This window comes from Propithecus coquereli, unplaced genomic scaffold (assembly GCF_000956105.1).
Source record: "Propithecus coquereli isolate 6110/MARCELLA unplaced genomic scaffold, Pcoq_1.0 Scaffold34, whole genome shotgun sequence".
Classification (NCBI taxonomy): domain Eukaryota; kingdom Metazoa; phylum Chordata; class Mammalia; order Primates; family Indriidae; genus Propithecus; species Propithecus coquereli.
In genome coordinates this window covers 5392071-5409731 of record NW_012149063.1, presented here as the reverse complement: position 1 = coordinate 5409731, position 17661 = coordinate 5392071, and the positions used below count along the sequence as shown (strand labels likewise).

At 45.2% G+C, this 17661-nt stretch overlaps 1 protein-coding gene across 2 annotated transcripts in view; it reads right to left on the bottom strand.

Annotated features, from left to right (window-relative positions):
- Positions 1-6047, bottom strand: part of ITGA6 (integrin, alpha 6) — a 75678-nt gene extending 69631 nt beyond the window's left edge. The window contains exon 1 of one of the 2 annotated variants that reach the window (XM_012650797.1): positions 5666-6047. In XM_012650797.1, coding sequence (XP_012506251.1) covers positions 5666-5847 — 182 coding nt within the window. In that variant the 5' untranslated portion in view covers positions 5848-6047. The remainder of the gene's footprint in view (positions 1-5665) is intronic. The other variant, XM_012650798.1, reaches the window with a different exon arrangement.
- Between the last annotated feature and the right edge of the window lie 11614 nt (positions 6048-17661).

Below are 17661 nucleotides of genomic sequence, written 5' to 3'. Positions count from 1 at the left end.
AGAAGGAAAGCTCGTCTAGCCCAAACCTAGAAGACTTTAAGAACAGCTTCTTGGATCACACTTATGGAAATTGATGCAATAGATCTGGGCTGCATACTTTCATAAAAGATTCCTGAATAGATACCCTGAAGACCAGTCAGGTTTCAGAAGCTCTAAGGTTCCTTCCAGATACAGAGTTACTGGATTGTAGAGTCGTACTCAAACCCAGAAGGGGAAGATAGGCGCTAGGGGCTGGCACTGCGTCCGGCACCCACTGCTACAATACTTAATCTTTACCATCCTCCCGGGAGCGCAGTGTTACTCAGATCGCCAGAGCCCATTTTACGGCTCTCAGGCTGTCCACAGGACAGGGTGAGCAGCCTTCCCACCATTCTACCAAGAGTTCAACATATCCAAGACTCCCTTTCTATCCTGGAAGAACTAAACCTTCTGCTATCAATTCACAAGTGCCCCCACATGCTCCCCATGTGACTCCCATGCCCTCATCAAGTTGTTTTTAGGATCTCTATTCCACGGCCATCCTGTTCTATCTAGTCTCATTTTAACAAACAACCACCTCAGCAAGTCCAGCGTACCCACTGCAGTGCAGGTCAGCCTGTATTTCTGGGGTTAAGTTCTAAAGTCTGCCTTCAGGGCAAAAGCCAAGTATAATTTAAAACCACTCATAAAAATCCCTTAGCTGAGACCTGGGCCCTTAACCCAAAAACCAAGGACTTCTTGTGTGTCTCTTTGCATTAAGGCTATAGCTTCCCTTCCCATGGGGGAGCAGACACCAAGGCCTGAGCAAGGAAGGGCAAAGGGTTAAATAGAGACTCCTCCCTGTCTACCCTCAGCAGAAAGAATTGATTTCACAAGTTAAATTGAGTGTATGATGACTCCATTGTACTTGCAAGGCATATGCTAGGTGCTATCAGGCAAAGAAACAAGCATAAGACCCCTGCCCTCACATAACCTGTAATCCAGTTGGTAGAGATTAGATAACCCTCTGAAGACAGTGGATAACAGTTAAACACAAACCATCAGAACTATCAGACACATGTGCTACAGATAAAGGAAGAAGAGATTGATGTAGTGTTGGGTGGGAAATTTAAACTGGTTCTTGAGATATGATTGTATTCTTTAAGATGGGTGACTCAGCACTAATCAGTGTTGCAGCCACAACTGGCCCTGTCATCTAAGTATACGATGGTATTTTCTGTTGTGTCTCTATTGTTCCTCTTGAAAATGCCACACTAATATGTTGAGCCCAGGTCCTTAGAGAACCATGTGTCATAGTTCTAGTACTATTTGGTTATAAAAACTTAAATCTTAATATGTTATGCTAAGTCTATACAACTACGAACACAGAATGATTGCTTCATTATAGTAGAGAGGAGGATTTCTTTTTTTTTGAGACAGGGTCTTGCTCTGTTGCCCAGGCTGGAGTACAGTGGGGCATGATCATAGCTCACTATAACTTCCAATTCTTGGGCTCAAGTGATCCTCCTGCCTCAGCCTCCCCAGTGGCTAGGATAACAGGTATGTGGCACTATGCCTGGCTAAGTTTTTTACTTTTTTGTAGAGATGGGGTCTTGCTATGTTGCCCAGGCTGTTTTCAAACTCCTGGCCTCAATCCCAAAGTGACAGGATTACAGGTATGAGCTACCTTGCCTGGCAGAAACTTATGAACATTTAACCTGATTTTCCCAACAAATTATTTATACCATATGAATATGTTGACCCTTTTTCCCCAACCCTGTCATTACCTGGGTGGTTTCACACTAGACTGTGTTAAAATTAAACTTGTCTATTTCTGCTGTGTTGCAGAATTCTAAGACTTTTTCTAAGTATCCCTGCACATTTTGGCTTTTTCTCTGCTCTCAGGATACAAGGTGACCCAGCAATCCCTAGAAGATGGCCCTGGGCCACATGGCACTCTGAGTGAATGAATGCAAGGAAGCAAGTGCTTAGGTACACATCCTGGATACAGCTCTGATCCCTGGCAAGCTACAGTTACACTTCACTGGGCTTTTTCAGAAATGGGGGTGGGGAGGTGGCTGGCAAAGAAGGACCCAAAACTTGATCCAAGGCCAGTTGAAATAAGGGACAATAGGAAGAGAATCCAGGCGCCAATATTTAAGTAGATAGCCCTGACCCATCCATATGGCACACGATTCAATTGATCAATCCTGTATAGTATTAATACATTTCCAAAAATTCAAATGCTTGCCAATTTCTCTAAATCTGAAGGGCATTTCTGACTTTTCCGTTTAGAGAAAGCATGAGCATGAGTCAGAAATACCAAGTTCAAATCCAGATTCTGTTAAGACTCTGCTTAAGCAGTTGTGAGACTTTGGACAATTCACAACTTTCAGCTTCAGTTTCTTCCTCTGTAAAGGGAGACAGTTGGACTAGATCACTAGCTCAGAAAATATGGTTTTAAAAGCTGGAACATCACAAGTCTGAGAAAAGTCAAGAATGTCATAGAACAGAAGTGACAGTGGGCCTGGAGAGCTACTGGAAGATAGTGGTGATCAGAGAGCCCCCATAAGACAAGAAAATGGGGGTTGGGAGAAAACTAGAATTGTTCCATGAGAGTATCTCTTAGACATTTGCTCCTCCTTCTGGGTTCTGCCCTGTGGCCATACATAGATCCATCTCTTCCCAGAAGAGCTAAGAGTGATGATTCATATGATGGATATATCCACAGTCATCATCACATATGTACTACCTCTGGGGATGACACAACCTTAACTACCTGAGAGAAATTAAAGACTCCAAGGTACTCAGAACCTGACCTCAGTCACTCAGCCAACCATCTGATAATCTTTTGGAATCTGAAATTTCTTTAATATGCAGCTTAAAAACCTGGATCAAGTTTTATAGTATCTAGTTCAGTTTTATAGTCTCCAAAGCTTTAAGGAACACTCAGCATGTTTTGAGGCTCTCAGATACAGTATTATTCTGTTATAAAATCTTAACTAGAGTGTAAGATGTTACTAAATATTTAAATGACACTGTAGAAAACTTAAGCCACAAAGATCTATGATGTGTTTTCTATGATAGTGCATTTGTCTGGTATTTCCACACATCTTTAATATTCCAAAAATACTTCTCCTGCCTCAAAGTCCCGTGTTCAGTAAACTTACTTTTGTTATAAGACTGATCGAAATTAAGTTGCTTTGAACATGGGTTTCATAAATGTGACTGAGAGTTTAAAATATCAATTACCCAAACAACAATAACCTTTGTCTTTACTCTTAGGCAGTCTTAGAATCACAGAATGTTTAAAACACCTGGTACAGTACCTGACACACAGGAGGAACACAATTGCTGCTTTTAAATTTATCATTAACAGCAACCATTTAGTCAGCAAGTACCCATGTCAGGCAGCATTAAGCATTTTACATGTTACCTCTTAATCCTCACAACAACCCTATTAAGCACTAGTACGTCCATTTTACAGAGAAACTAATGCTCAAAGTAAATTAATAGCTGCTAAAAGGCTGAGAAGGAATCTGAGCTCAGGTCTCTCTCCTGCCAGTTCCCTGAAATATTCCCACTGAGCATTTCCATAGAGTTTAGGAATAAGACCAGAAGCTGTCATCTTAATCTTACTGGCTCTATCATTTACACCCACCTTCTTTACTGTCAAAGGTGACAACTGATGTGATATGGCCTGAGTGTGCTGGTTCTCCTGGGAGGACCAGTGCTATTCCTGAAGCGCAGAAGGGTGGGGAGCAGCATGAGACATAAACCACAGCCCCCTCTCCCCGCCAGAGTATAGTTATTGCCTTTGGGCTCTAGGGAAAGATACAGCCCTCTTTAGGTGGGCCTCTCCCCATCCTAGTGTCTAATCAGCTGCTCCCTTCTGTCAGCTCCTAAGAAGAGCATTTCCAGAAGCATCAGACCCCAATCACAGGCTTATCCTTACCCTAGGGAGGACCTGCAGCGGCTCTAATACCAGAGAAGCCCAGCAGCAGTAACAAGTTTTAGCAAACACACTGCTAACCTTCCCGAGAGAAATTTCTGGCTACGGCCACATTTTGCAAATCTCCATCACAGGTATATTTCTTGCCCCAGTACTCCTTCACAATGTTTGAGTGAACAAGTATTTCAAAGAAGCCACCAGTTTCAGCGGGCCTCTGATGCAGACAGAGAACGCCAAGAGAATGAATTCCCTCTGCCGGTCCACAATCAATTCTGCACCAAGTTCAGATTCTCCACGTGGGTGGACACATATCCACACACTAAGGATTCAGAGACACTAAATGTCATCCACTGAGTTAACAGAAACCACCTTTCATTTCAGATTTACAGCTCAAGGGCCATTATATCTGAGAGAAAGCAGAATATAAGCAGCTGGCCAGGCCTACAGCCTCGGACCACCTGCCTGGAGCCTGCACAGGCCCAGCTAATTTCTTTGCTTCACCTAGCAGGTGTTGTCAGAAAAATCTGACTCTAAGATTCAGCGGCCCACAACATTCATGAATTCCAAAGTTGTTAACTGCTGAAACCAAGAGGTTCCCTCCAGCTCTAAAATTCCATATGCCTCTCCTAAAAACGAAGTCTTCTCTTCACTGCGGCTGCACTTTGCTTTCTCCGGTCCGTTGGTCCTGGAAACCTCGGTTCAAGTAAAGGCCTGGGTGGGGAGGGGAGACCTTTTGTTGTCAGAGTATTTTTCGGTAGCACCGATCAAGAATGCAGCCCCACTGCGATTAAGGCCACTAAGCTCCAAAATACCCTCTCCAGCCTAAATAGTCCGATCATGTGGGAACCAAACACTGCTTAAAAAAGAAAAGGACAGGCCAAGAGTGCCGGTCTCCACTTACTCCTGGGAGGTGCGCTACGGTGGGGAGTTGTCACAACCAAACCTTGTTTTCGAAGTCCTGGCTCAGATCGGACATTTTGCTTTAACCCTCCGGCTCGGCCCGCCCAACGCTGGGGCCCAGAGGGTCCCGGGTGCAGCCTAGCACTTCGGGGAGTTGGGTGGGTGGCCAGACACACCACTCAGAAAGAGTTGTTTACTCAGCTGATCTAGTCTTGAGAACAGGTGCTTGGTTAATTTCATCTTTAAAAAAAAAAAAAAAGCGTGTGGAAGTATCTCCTGCAGGAACGCCCGCATTGCCGGGAAAGTCACGCAGGACACATGAAAAGTGGCTTTCCAACTTCTGCGGGGCGCGTGAGTCTGCAGAGGGGGTGGGCGACCCAAGGTCTTCCGTGAGTTTGGGAAAGGCCTGGATCATCCCGGAACAACGCTCCCAGCAACTACACAGCGGCGATGCGGTGACCCTAGACCCTACCCCAGCCCCAAACACACACGTGAAGCTCAGCGAAGCGTGCCACCTGCCGGGATCCTAGCAAACATGCCCGGAGGGAAGACCCGGAGGGAAGCACTTGGTTTAAAAAAAAAAAAAGTAAACTCTCCCGGGGCCCAGGCCGGCCCTCGGGTTCTTCCCGAGCTGAATGGGGGGGCGCGCTGAGCAGGGCGGTGGGCGCGCCCCGCCCGGCCCAGGCCGCGCCCCGCTGCCCCGCTCTTCCCTGGGGCCGGCGGAGCCCAGGGCCGGGCAGGGTAGGGCGGCCGGCTGACTCCGGGCGCGCCGGGCGGGCGGGAACAGGGCACGCCCTCCCCTCTCTGCGCGCGGGCCGGCGCCCCGGTGGGGGTGGGAAGAGGCAGGGAACTCACAGCCGCTTGTCTTCGGGATGCAGCTGCCAGTGCATGGCCAGCGAGAAGCCGAAGAGACTCCCGGGGTCCCCAGATTTCCGGATCACATTGTCCTCGTGGGTGTCCAAGTTGAAGGCTGCGCCGAGCCGGGGCAGGAGCCCCGCCGACAGGTAGAGCAAGCACAGCTGCCCCGCCGCCGCCATGGGCGGGCGCACCGGGAGGGGAGCGGGGACCTGCGGCGGCCGCCCTGCGCTGCGGGCTGGGTCCGAGGCTGCCGCGCTGCTGCTGCTGCTGCCGCGGCCACCTTCGCCTCCTCTCGCCACTGTGCCCGGCCCCACCCCCGGGACGGGTCGCGCTCTCCGTCCAGCCGCTCCCCCTCGCGGGCAGCTCCCGACCGCTGAATGAGCCCGTTGTTCTCTGGAGACTCGCAGGCGTTTTATCAAGTGACGAGGACGCCGGCCCCGCCCCTCCCCACCCCGCTGGCCCCTCCTCGCGCGCCCGAGCCCGGCCCGCCGCCCGCACCTTCCCGGCCGGCCCTACTGTGGTGCCGCGGGCCCTTCAGCTCTCCCGCCGTCCCTTACCTGCCCGGAAGCAGTGGCGGGGACACGGGGAGGCGAGCCCCGGGCAGAACAGCCCCACTCCGCCGCCCCCTCTGGAAAGAAGCGCTTGAATTGTGGTGCGGCGCGGCGCAGAGCGAGAAAGGCGTTCACTACCTGTTAGCAAAGAAAGGTGCCAGTGATGCGCCCGGCCTCATTGCCTGGAGCAGCCTGTTCTTGCAGGCGTGGGCCCGCGTCCAAACGCATACTTCATTCATTCATTCTACAGGTGTTTATGGGGTGCCCAGTACTTGGGAACTAGAGCTATATAGACTGTTCTGGGTCCTCGAAGACCTAACTGTCAAAAATGATAATAGCACACACTTTCAAAATGCTGTGCAATTTACAAACACAGCCATTACCTCATTGAATCCTAGCAATCCTGTGAGGTGGGTATTTTCTTTCTGCAGATGAAAAAAATTGAAGCTCAGCTTTGCCCTCAGATCGCCCAGGGATCTGTGCCCAGGTGACAAGGAGAGCTTGTGGGAGAAGTCACAATGCAATAAGAAATTTAAAACTTGGCTTCCAGGTGTTCTGAGGCTGGGAAGAGCCCCTCAGCAGTAAAGGATGGGCTATTTCAAGTGGCGCTCAGGTGTTGCCCTTCTTAACTAGCCCCAAACTTCCAGAACTAGTTGTGGGGAGAACTTCTGCGCCAAGAGGCAGATCTGAGGTTTGCGTGGGTGGCATGAAGGCTCCTGCCTCCAGGGCATGGGGTGTGGTGACCTCTAAGGCCTCCAGTAAGATGTTGGCCCTCGGGGCAACCTTAACCTGCAGGGTTTTTTTGTTTTTGTTTGTGTTTTTGAGACAGAGTCTCTGTTGCCCGGGCTACAGTGCTGTGGCAGCCTAGTTCACAGCAACCTCCAACACCTGGGTGCAGGTGATCCTCCTGCCTCAGCCTCCACAATAGCTGGGACTAGATGCACCACTGCGCCTGGCCTTTTTTTTTTTTTTCCTTTTCTTTTTTTGAGACAGGGTCTCTGTGGCTCAGGCTGGAGTGCAGTGGCGTGATTACAGATCACAACTTACTGCAGCCTCAAACTCCTGGGCCAAAGCAATCCTCCTGCCTCAGCCTCCCAAGTAGCTAGGAGTAGCTGGGACTACAAACATGCACCATCACGCCTGGCTAATTTTTTAAATTTTTTTGTAGAGAGACCAGGCTGGTCTTGAACTCCTAGCCTCAAGTGACCCTCCTGCCTCGGCCTCCCAAAGTGCTGGGATTACAGGTGTGAGCCACCTTGCCCAGTCTTGCAAGGCTTCTTAACCAGGGGAGAAGAATTAATTCAAGGGTACTGTGAACTTGGAGGAGAAAAAATTTTATATTTTTATTTTCACTAACTTCTAACTGACATTTACCATTTTTTCCTATTATGAATGTAGGTAACAAACCACATTGGCAGTAGGATAAATATCTATGATTTAGTCACCAGTAGAAACCATAGGCTTTTTACATCACATCACCGTTGTTGCAGATATCTCAAAGTACAGCAGTTATTAGACCCTCAGCTAGATCTTGCCTGTCAATAAAGAAGCATATATATTGCTACAGCACAAAATTTTAAAAACATTTTGTTAACTATTTCAATATAATTGGTTTCCTTTGTAACTCCATGTATTTTATTTTGTGCATTTAAAAACCTTGTTCTGAGAAGGAGTCCATGGTTTTCAGCAGCCTGCCAAAGGGGCCCTGGCATGACAAGGTTAAGAAATGCTGGCTTGAAGGCTCCTGGAAGGCTTTGGGGAGCCCCCCATGGAATAGGACGTCCCTGCAATGGAAATACAAGCAGGATGCAGTCCCAAGGAAGAGCTGGAGCTGTGTGTATGTGTGCGTGTGTGTGCGCGTGTGTGTGTGTGTGTGTGTGTATTAGGGTTGGGGGGAGTGGTCCTCTTGTTCACCTCAAGGAGTATTCAAGGGAGCATCATATGTCACCCAGAAAAGCTGTGTGAACATCATCAAGGGTCCCCACAGGTGGTAGCAGCTGCCAGAGTGAGTCCCTCAGCATATTAGGGCCGTGCACCAGTGCACCACTTCCTTGTCAGTCAGTAACTCCAGTCAAATGCAGTCCAAAGTGGGATGCAGTGGGCTGAAATTCAGTAGAGATCTTTTAACAAATCCATTTTGATAAGGTTAAAGGCGAGGTCCCCAACCCCGGAGCCAAGGCCTGGTATTGGTCTGTGGCCTGTTAGGAACCAGGCTGCACCCTCCTTTGCCCTCCCCAGCTCCCCCTGGAAAAATTGTCTTCCATGAAATTTAGGAAGGGGGAGGGGGAGCCACACAACAGGAGGTGGGCAATCAAAGCTTCATCTGTATTTGCAGCCCCTCTGCTCCCCATCACTAGCATCACCGCCTGAGCTCCACTACCCACCCCTACCCATGGAAAAATTGTCTTCCATGGAACTGGTCTCTCATGCCAAAAATGTTGGGGAATGCTGGGTTGAAGAACTATTGAAGATGATCATCTAATAAGCTAGGAAATATCTGCAAGGTGATTTTTCATGCAAGTTAATTGCAAGTTAGCTTTTCTTCTTCCTGTTAAACACGATTCCAGAGAGATGGGGGCCCAGCTATTATAGTTAGAGCATGATGAACCTCACTACAGGGTGGTATACTCAGCCCGGAGCCAGTGATGTGGCCATATGGTTGCTGAAATACTCCTTAACTGGTTGATAAATGCTGCTTCCCTGAACTTCCCAAGTGCAACCACCCCTACCCTGCCCACTTTCCTACCGCTCATCACCTTCCTCACAACCCAGCAACTAAAAATGTAAGCCCTTAAGCCCTGACACTTTAAGGGATCCTTCTGATTTTGTGTGCCCATGTCGTACCAGCTATTAACTATTCTGAATATCACCCCTTGCTTCTCAGGGTAATTCTGCGGACTATTCAGTGCTTGCTTCCCTTTAGTAAATGATGTATGAATAGCCAGAGTTATCTACTTATCCCAAATGAACATTGTGCTCAAACCAAAATTCTAAATAACATTAAATTTAAATATTTTGACTAAATATACAGCGCCACTGAATTGAATGATGCTTGTGTGGGAGAAGGATGAGATGAAGAAGAACAAGGATGGGAGTCTTGTTCTGGAGTATGCCAGGTGCTCCTCACAGATGAAAAACTTATCAGCCACGCTCCTACCTGCCACCTACCTCCTGCCTAGGATGCCAGACATACTGGAAGTTGAGTGACTCAGTTGTTATTTCCATGGTAAAACAGAGTTGTATGTTTTATGAAAGTGTCTTACAAAAGGGAGGTTTAGAGGTTGTTCAGGATCCACTGAGGACGTTTCAGTCTTTGGGGCCAAAACAATGAGAGCCCTAAAAATTATTAAGTAAAGTTCTGGGGAGGAAGTACATAGTTTTATTGGGAAAAAGAATCTGGGACAGGAACATACTTGTTTGGACCCAAAGGGAGAGAGATAGCGTGGCGATAAAGTGTGCTGAGCATATAGGGTATGGGGCATGTGTATGCGTGTGTGTGTGTTCGTGCGTGCGCGCTCACATGCCTATAAAGACAAGGCGTGCATGTTGTAGGAAGGGCGCCACAAATCCAGCTGACTGGCAAAACTGTGTCTTGTTCAAAAAAGGCAAATTAGAAAACAAAAAGGAATAGCCAGGAACACAATTATAATATCACAGAAGAAACTCTTACAAACTGAAAATTTTAAATTAAAAAGCAGTGAAAGCTTCGAATAGAGGCATTTTCTCAGATGAGAGCCTTTGAATTCTTAGGTTTTACTGGTACACTTTTTGAAAGACAATTATTTATTTGTTCTATATCCCACCTTTGGTAGGGGAGCTTTCAAATAATTATAGAACATTGGTGACCCATGAAGAAGTCTGAAGAATCCTGATGTATTTTCCATTTCCTGGGACCTACTTTAATCATTTTGCTATCAGGTTTACTGTTATATTGACTTCGTCATCACAGCAGAGAATATCGTATTTGCTGCTTTTATGCAACATAAAAACTAGTTATCAAAAACATTTCTTTTTTCTCCTTCTGTGGTTACATTATCTGATCACTTTTAGATATTCCCTGGAGCCCTTTAATGAGAGACCATATATCAGAGTGATTAGCACATGGTCTGTGGGACCCGAGTTCCTTGCTTCAAATCCTTCCTCTGTTCCACGCTAACCATGTGACCACTGAATCTCTCTACATCGCAGTTTTCTCAGCTATGAAGTAGGAAGAATGATATCACCTACCGCCTAGAGTTGCCTTGCCTTAAGGATTAATAGAGTTAATGTGATCTAAAGCACTTAGAATGTTGCATCAAAACCATAACTTCCACCCATATACAGGCTTCAAAACATGGCTTTTATGAGCTATGCATTGCCCCATGATATCACAAACTTAGGGTTTTGTGAACTAGATGTAGATAGAAAACTGTTTCAAATAGGGATTCTACTTTTCAATGGCAGATTTTTTTGTTTCAGAAAAAAAAAATAGAGTTTTCCCATATTGCTTTTTTATGTATCTCTTTATATAAGTGTCAGGTGTTTTCTCTTCTACACAGAATCTTAGCTTTTGTTTTTAAAAAATGTGACATTTTATTCACTGTAAGTCACAGCACATTTTATAGGGGCAAACCTGGCTTTGGCTGGGATCAGGAGACTCCAAACTGCCAGCTGTCCCTTATTTTAACACCCACAGCTATTTTAAAGTAAATTGCATTTGAATGTTTCTAATTCACTTACAACGAGCTCATTAAAATGTAGCACTTTTCATTTTGCCATTTAAGGTGGGATTCTTTTTTCAAGTTTGTTTTGAGGGAATTTTTCTAAGCCAGGAAGCCATATTTTGCCAGCCAGAAATAAATTCAAGCCTTAAATGAATCAAGTTGAATTTAAAACTGAACTCCCAAGGCTGGGGTGAAATCCCCACCTAGCAAATATCACTTTCCACCCCTGCCTTCATTAGAAACAACCATGAAGCTATGTATATCTCATGCCACACACAATGCAGTCTTGAAAAGACCAAACATGAGGTAGACATTTTTAAATTAATTTCTTGAAAGAAAAAATTTACTTGCTTTCTATAAAAATGTCTTTTGTGAAAAAAATAAAAGACAAACTGATTTTGAGTTAGCACTTAAACCAGTGATCTCTGGAGTGTATCAGTTCAGATCAAGGCAAGCACCTAGGGAAGGCAGTTTAGCCTCACCCTCTTCCCAACTGAGGGCCTAGAGACAGTTAACCCTGCTTCTGTAGGACTCAGTTTTCTAATCTGTAAAAATGGCTAGAATTCTTACCTCATCAGGTTGCTGTAAGGATTAAATGAGACTATATATGTGAGGTATGTAGCACCATGTCTACTATTAAATACATGCTGAATAAAATAGTAGCTGTGAAAATGAAGGAGAAGAAAGCATACTAGAAAATAAAATGAGAGGGCTTCAAAGGTGATGGGCATTAAACACAGGGAGAGAGAATATGCAAATGAGGTCATTCGTATCCCATATTAACTTATCCAATGGTCAGAATAAACTTTTCCCTAGCCATCGTAGCTCGGCAAATACAGTCATCCACTGGTATAGAGGATGGAGAGGATTGGTTGCACGACCATCCACTTATTCCAAAGTCTGCACATACTCAAGTCCCGCAGGCAGCCCTGCAAAATCTGCTTATGCCAAAAGTAGGCCCTCAGGATTTGTGGGTTTCCCACCTTCGAATACTCTATTTTCAATCCATGTGTTTGAAAAAAATCTCGTGTAAGTGGAGCAGAGCAGTTTAAACCCATGTTATTCGAGGGTCAGCTGTAATGTCTGTTCTAGTTTCTGGGTGCCGAGGTGTGCTTAGAAGCAAGTTTGTGCTCCACTCTGGCTCTGGACCACTTCCATCTCTTGTCAGTGTTTGGAGAAGCAACAGTGGGTCCCAAACGCAGTGTCACATCATAACTTCAGAAGAGACAAACAGTTCAGTGGACTAGCCAGCTGGGAAGCCTGGTGGGAGGGAGTTGAAAGCAGATGGGCATTTCCTTATCATGATCTGTTCAGCCAAGGAGAGAATTAGTGCTATGAATTATCCAAAACCACACCCCACTTAAAAATTATTGTTATTTTCTTTGGAGCTTTATATTATTGAATACATCTTGCTGCTAATATTAAAGGACTTTATACTACGTAAATAAATTGACAGAATAGCTAAGAGAATATGCTACTTGATTGAAGAATCAGACCTTGCACTTTAAAATTTCTTCAAAAATTTTAAATAAGGAAAGCAAGTCATTGGCCCCTGAAAAATTAAGTAGTCACTATATTTAGCAGGTCCCTTCTACTGGGTACATTGACAAAACATTTTAAGGCAAAACAATAAATTCTGCCCTGTGAATGTACTACTCAATAGAACAAATAGGAAGAATGCAGAAATTTCAACCACCTAATAGCTGAGAATGTCCCTATAGCAATGGCTTTGCTGTCCCAGACCATATGTCCAAGAGTGAAGGCAAACGTTTCTGCATTGTACATATTTCTGGGCATTCCCCGGTAAGAAGGGAGGCAAAAGGGCTCGCTGATACTTATATCACATTTTATTTTCAAAAATCTTTAGAAACACTAAAGTCAGTGCATCTGCACAAAGCAAAAGCCATTGTCCTAATTTTATGTCTGGAGACACTGAAGCAGGGACTTTTCCTAAGAGAGAATGCCAGTGTCTCCAACCAAATTAAGATTCAGGATTTCCCGACTTCTGATTTCATAACCCAGACCACTCCTTCAGACCCTTGCCTTGGCAGACAAATAGTCCATTGAGGCCAAATTTCCTGCTTCCCAAACAAGGAATTGTAGCAGCTCACAAGTGTGATCTTGATCCAATGTGTTTTCTGGCAGGAAAAAAACATCGGTAACATTTTGCCGGTTAGGTAGAGATGTTCATACATAAATGCGTGCTAGTTACTCGTCCTACTTACAGAAGGATGGAAAGCACAAAAAGCTACCAGGGGGATTTGTGCCCCTACCTAGTCCAGTGGACCAGAGTGAATTTTTTCAGCCTGGACCTGACTAGGAAGTAGAGCCTACCCCTCATAACTCCAGAAGTTTACTTTCCCTGAGTAGCCGACCCCCCCCCGCCACCGTTGCTGTTGGTTACAGAAACAGCTGGGCGAATGCCACACTGGGTGGGAAGGAGGTAAGAGAGTATGGGAGACAGTCACCTCTTTGATTTTGAAGAGCTTTTAGAATTGCCTAATTTACACTCTGTAAATAACCAAAATACATCTCTTTCTCTGAGACTTTCTTTATGTGCTGACTACAGTTAGCTAGCAATGTCTTTAGTGGTTATAAACAGTTTCAATCTGTATTTTTAAAACAATTCAAATACAGAACAATAATTTGAATGTTATGTGTATTTTAAAAACATGTTACAAAGTTGAAATATTTATATAGATATGTAGATATAGTCCAGCCATCGTCACTTAGAATAAATATTCAAAGAGGAAGGTAAGCATTAAGTGGACACCCTCTCCACCTACCCTGCTCTCCCTTCTTAGACTTAGTCAACACTCTGCATTACCCCTCTTCTACTCATATTGAGTGATATGTGATTTATCCACTTGCATGACTGTCTGCTATTAAACCATTAGTTCCTTCAGAGCAGGGATCATGCGTTGGTTAGTTTTGTATCACTGGTGCCAAACACTGGGCCTGGAATACAGAACTTACCAAAAAATGACTGCCTGTGTCACTTTTCACCAATCATCATTTTAAGGGTTTTCACCAGTCATCATTTTTATGCCAATAGACTTCTTCGAAGTTGGAGGGGTTTTTTGTTTTTGTTTTTTAGGAAAATGAGCTAGGTGCGGTGGCTTATGCCTGTAATCCTAGCACTCTGAGAGGCCAAGGCAGGAGGATTGTTTGAGCTCGGGAGTTCGAGACCAGCCTGAGCAAGAATGAGACCCCGTCTCTACCAAAAATAGGAAAATTAGCCGGGCGTGGTGGCGTATGCCTGTAGTCCCAGCTACTCAGGAAGCTGAGGCAGGAGGATCCCTTGAGCCCAGGACTTTGAGGTTGCAGTGAGCTATGATGATGCCACCACACTCTACCCAGGGAGACAAAGCTGGACTCTGTCTCAAAAAAAAAAAAAAGAAAGGAAAATGTATGACCTTTGTATTACATGCTTAAAATGGCACATACTTAACAGTGTGCTTTATGCAAAGGGCACATCCTCCCTACCCAGGTCAATAATTCTCGTGGAAATGGAAAACCCTGCAGCAAGTCAGCTGATTAGTAAGGCACCATTTTGGACTCAAGGTCTCCGATTCTATAATCCTGCCAACAATTCAAAGATATCTAGAAAAAAGTTAACTGGGCTGCATAATCTGGAGTGGAAATTTTTTTTTTTTTTTTTTGAGACAGAGTCTCACTCTGTTACCCTAGGTAGAGTGCTGTGGCATCAGCCTAGCTCACAGCAACCTAAAACTCCTGGGCTCCCGCGATCCTCCTGCCTCAGCCTCCTGAGTAGCTGGGACTATAGGCGCGCATCACCACGCCTGGCTAATTTTTCTGTTTTAGTAGAGAAGGAGGTCTCCCTCTTGTTCAGGCTGGTCTCTAACTCATGACCTCAAGCGATCCTCCTATCTTCGCCTCCCAAAGTGCTAGGATTACAGGTGCGAGCCACCACACCCAGCATTGGAGTGGAAATTCGTAGCTCAGAATTTTTGGGGAGGTTGGAGAGAAAGTGAAGAAGACGAGGACGGATTGGAGAGGGGGCCATGATGGCTGCAAATCCAGAAGTCCTTTGAACAAAGCAAAAGCAGCAGGGTTCTGGGAGGGCTAGATTCCCTAAATTGGAAAATGTATTTGTTTCACTCTTTGGAATACTGTCCCAAAGTGCTCATAAAGCTATCACCTTCCATGTGTCCCATCCTTTAGTCACCATTGCAAGCAGAAGACATGGTAACATTAAGTAGCAAGGAAATGGTTCAGATGATAGACTCTCCTCACCACCACTCCCTCACCCCCCAAACCACCCAACAATAAATAACCGAGTCAGTCTCTGCACCCTGCCCACTCCTCATTCCAACCGCACATGCCTAGATGGTAGGAAGCTCAATGCCAACTAGGCCTTCTCAGGAAAAGATTGCTGGGAGAAGGCATGCATCGAATATCATAGCAGACATGGCTGAGGTTTATGAGCTTGAAGAATACCATGGACATGACTTCTTATTGCAATGACAATATAAAGACAGAAGGAAATAGGCTTCTGTTCACATATACAAGGAAGATATGATGTGGTTCAAAACCACAACTATAACTTACATGTAGAATTTTGGAGACATAGGTGGTATGTGAGGGAGTATGATTATAGCAATAAGTGGGCAGACCATGAGGCAAGGAATGGGAAAAAGTATCCCAATGCATGAGTCCCAGAATTTAATACTTACCGACTCTATTGTTTTTGTTTGTTTCTTTGTTTTGAGACAGGGTCTGTACCCAGGTTATAGTGCTGTGGCATCATCATACTCACTGCAACCTCAAACTCCTGGGCTCAAGCAGTCCTCCTGCCTCAGCGTCCTGAGTAGCTGGGACTAGAGGCACATATCACCAAGCCTGGCTAATTTTTCTAGTTTTTTGTAGAGATGTGGTGTCACTCTTGCTCAGGCTGATCTCAAACTCGTGGTCTCAAGTGATCTTCCCTCCTCAGTCTCCCAAAGTGCTAGGATTACAGGCGTGAGCCACCACCATTAACATAAACATCAGTTTTCTCTGTGATTTATTCAAGATTAGTAGTAAAATTTCCCACCAAGAACTATCCATTTGAAAGCTGTGCCATTACTCTCAGCCATATATTCCATTTAATGGATCTCTCAAATGTCACTAAATATTGTTAAGTGCTCAGTTCATACTGGGATTAAAAGCCACGTCGGTAGGGAGAGGGACACCAACAAAACCAAATTTAAAGCTTCTACTCTGAGAGAAATCAAGCCTGGCATGGAATATAACATCTTTTGAATAAGGAATATGCCTTTTTTTTAAAATTCGGAGCTATGTAAGGGTTTCTTGAGAATTTTCTTCTTCTATTTTTTTTTTCCATTATTGGGTAAGAGATTTGAAAAATGACTTGATTTATAATACTGAATTCTTTTTCTAAGGTCAAAAGAAAGTGTTTGAGGCAGAATCAAGATGGCCACAGATTTTTTTACATTCCTCTCATTGAGAGGTAGGGTCTACTTTCCTTCTCCTCGAATCTGAACTGGCCTTAGTGACTTTCTTGACCAATAGATATTAGCAGATGTAGTGTTCTGGGACCTTCGAGGCTAAAAGATAAGGAGTCTTATATCTTATTCCCGAGACTTTTGGGACACTCATTCTTGAGCTCTGAACCACCACGAAAGAAGTCCAACTTCTGTGGTGGAGGGAACGTGAGACCACAGGTAGAGGGAGAGGTCCAGCTGAGCCTAGCCTTCCAGCTGTCCATGCCAAGGTTATGGGAGTGAAGCTATCTTGGGCCCTATGAACATGCCCAGCCACCAGCTGACTATCACTGAGTAACCCCAGCTGACACTAAATGGAGCAGGAGAATCACCCTTCAAAGCCCTACCTGAATTCCAGACCCACAGAATTATGAAATCTTAATAAAATGGTTGTTGTTTCAAGCCACTAAGTTTTAGGGCAGTTTGTGATGAAGCAATGGTAAACCAAAACATATATGGTATAAAGTTCCTACGAAGGACTCCTCTGATGGTGGCCATCAGCTTCTGTTCAGCTCGCCACCTCCTCTGCCGTTGTCACAGCGGAGCAAGTCCACAGTGCTAGGCTGTGGTTGACCAAGCTACTGAGTCATGCTCTTTGAGAAATGACATCAGCTATACTGGCTAAAAGGTAACTAAAAAGAATTTTGGGGGTGATGATTTCATGGCTCCATGACTAATTCGCAACAACCCAATAATAGGTCTAAAGCATGTGCCATGGGGTAGGTTTTATACACTTTCCCCCAGCTTCTTGCTTGGGGCAAGGGTGAGGGAACTGGAGACAAAAGCGACTCTGTCTGGCATTGTGTGATTCGGGATGGCTTCCATGGATCCACACAGTGCTCCCTGACCCACTTCATCTTTGTTTTAAAGAGTCTTTTCTAGTCCTTGGTTGCCATTAGCATTAAACACATCCATGATGCTAAAGAATTTGAAAATGGCACTGTGGAGTTTCTGGTAAGCAGGAGGGCAAATCCCAAAGTGTCATTTCAACACTGAGCCTAAGAACTGCAGCACAAGGGAAGCTTTCCAAAACTTAGATGATCCCCCACCAAAGTCGCTCAGCCTCCCTCTTCATTAAAGGTTTAGTGTGGTTTTAGCCCCTCTCCAGCTCTAGTTTCATTTTGTGACAAGGTTCATAGCCTTATGTGCCATGAGCAGACAAGCTTATCGAGTGCACTGTAAATCTAATCAGCTTGGCACAGGGGTTTCATGGGAGCCGTGTAAACAATAGC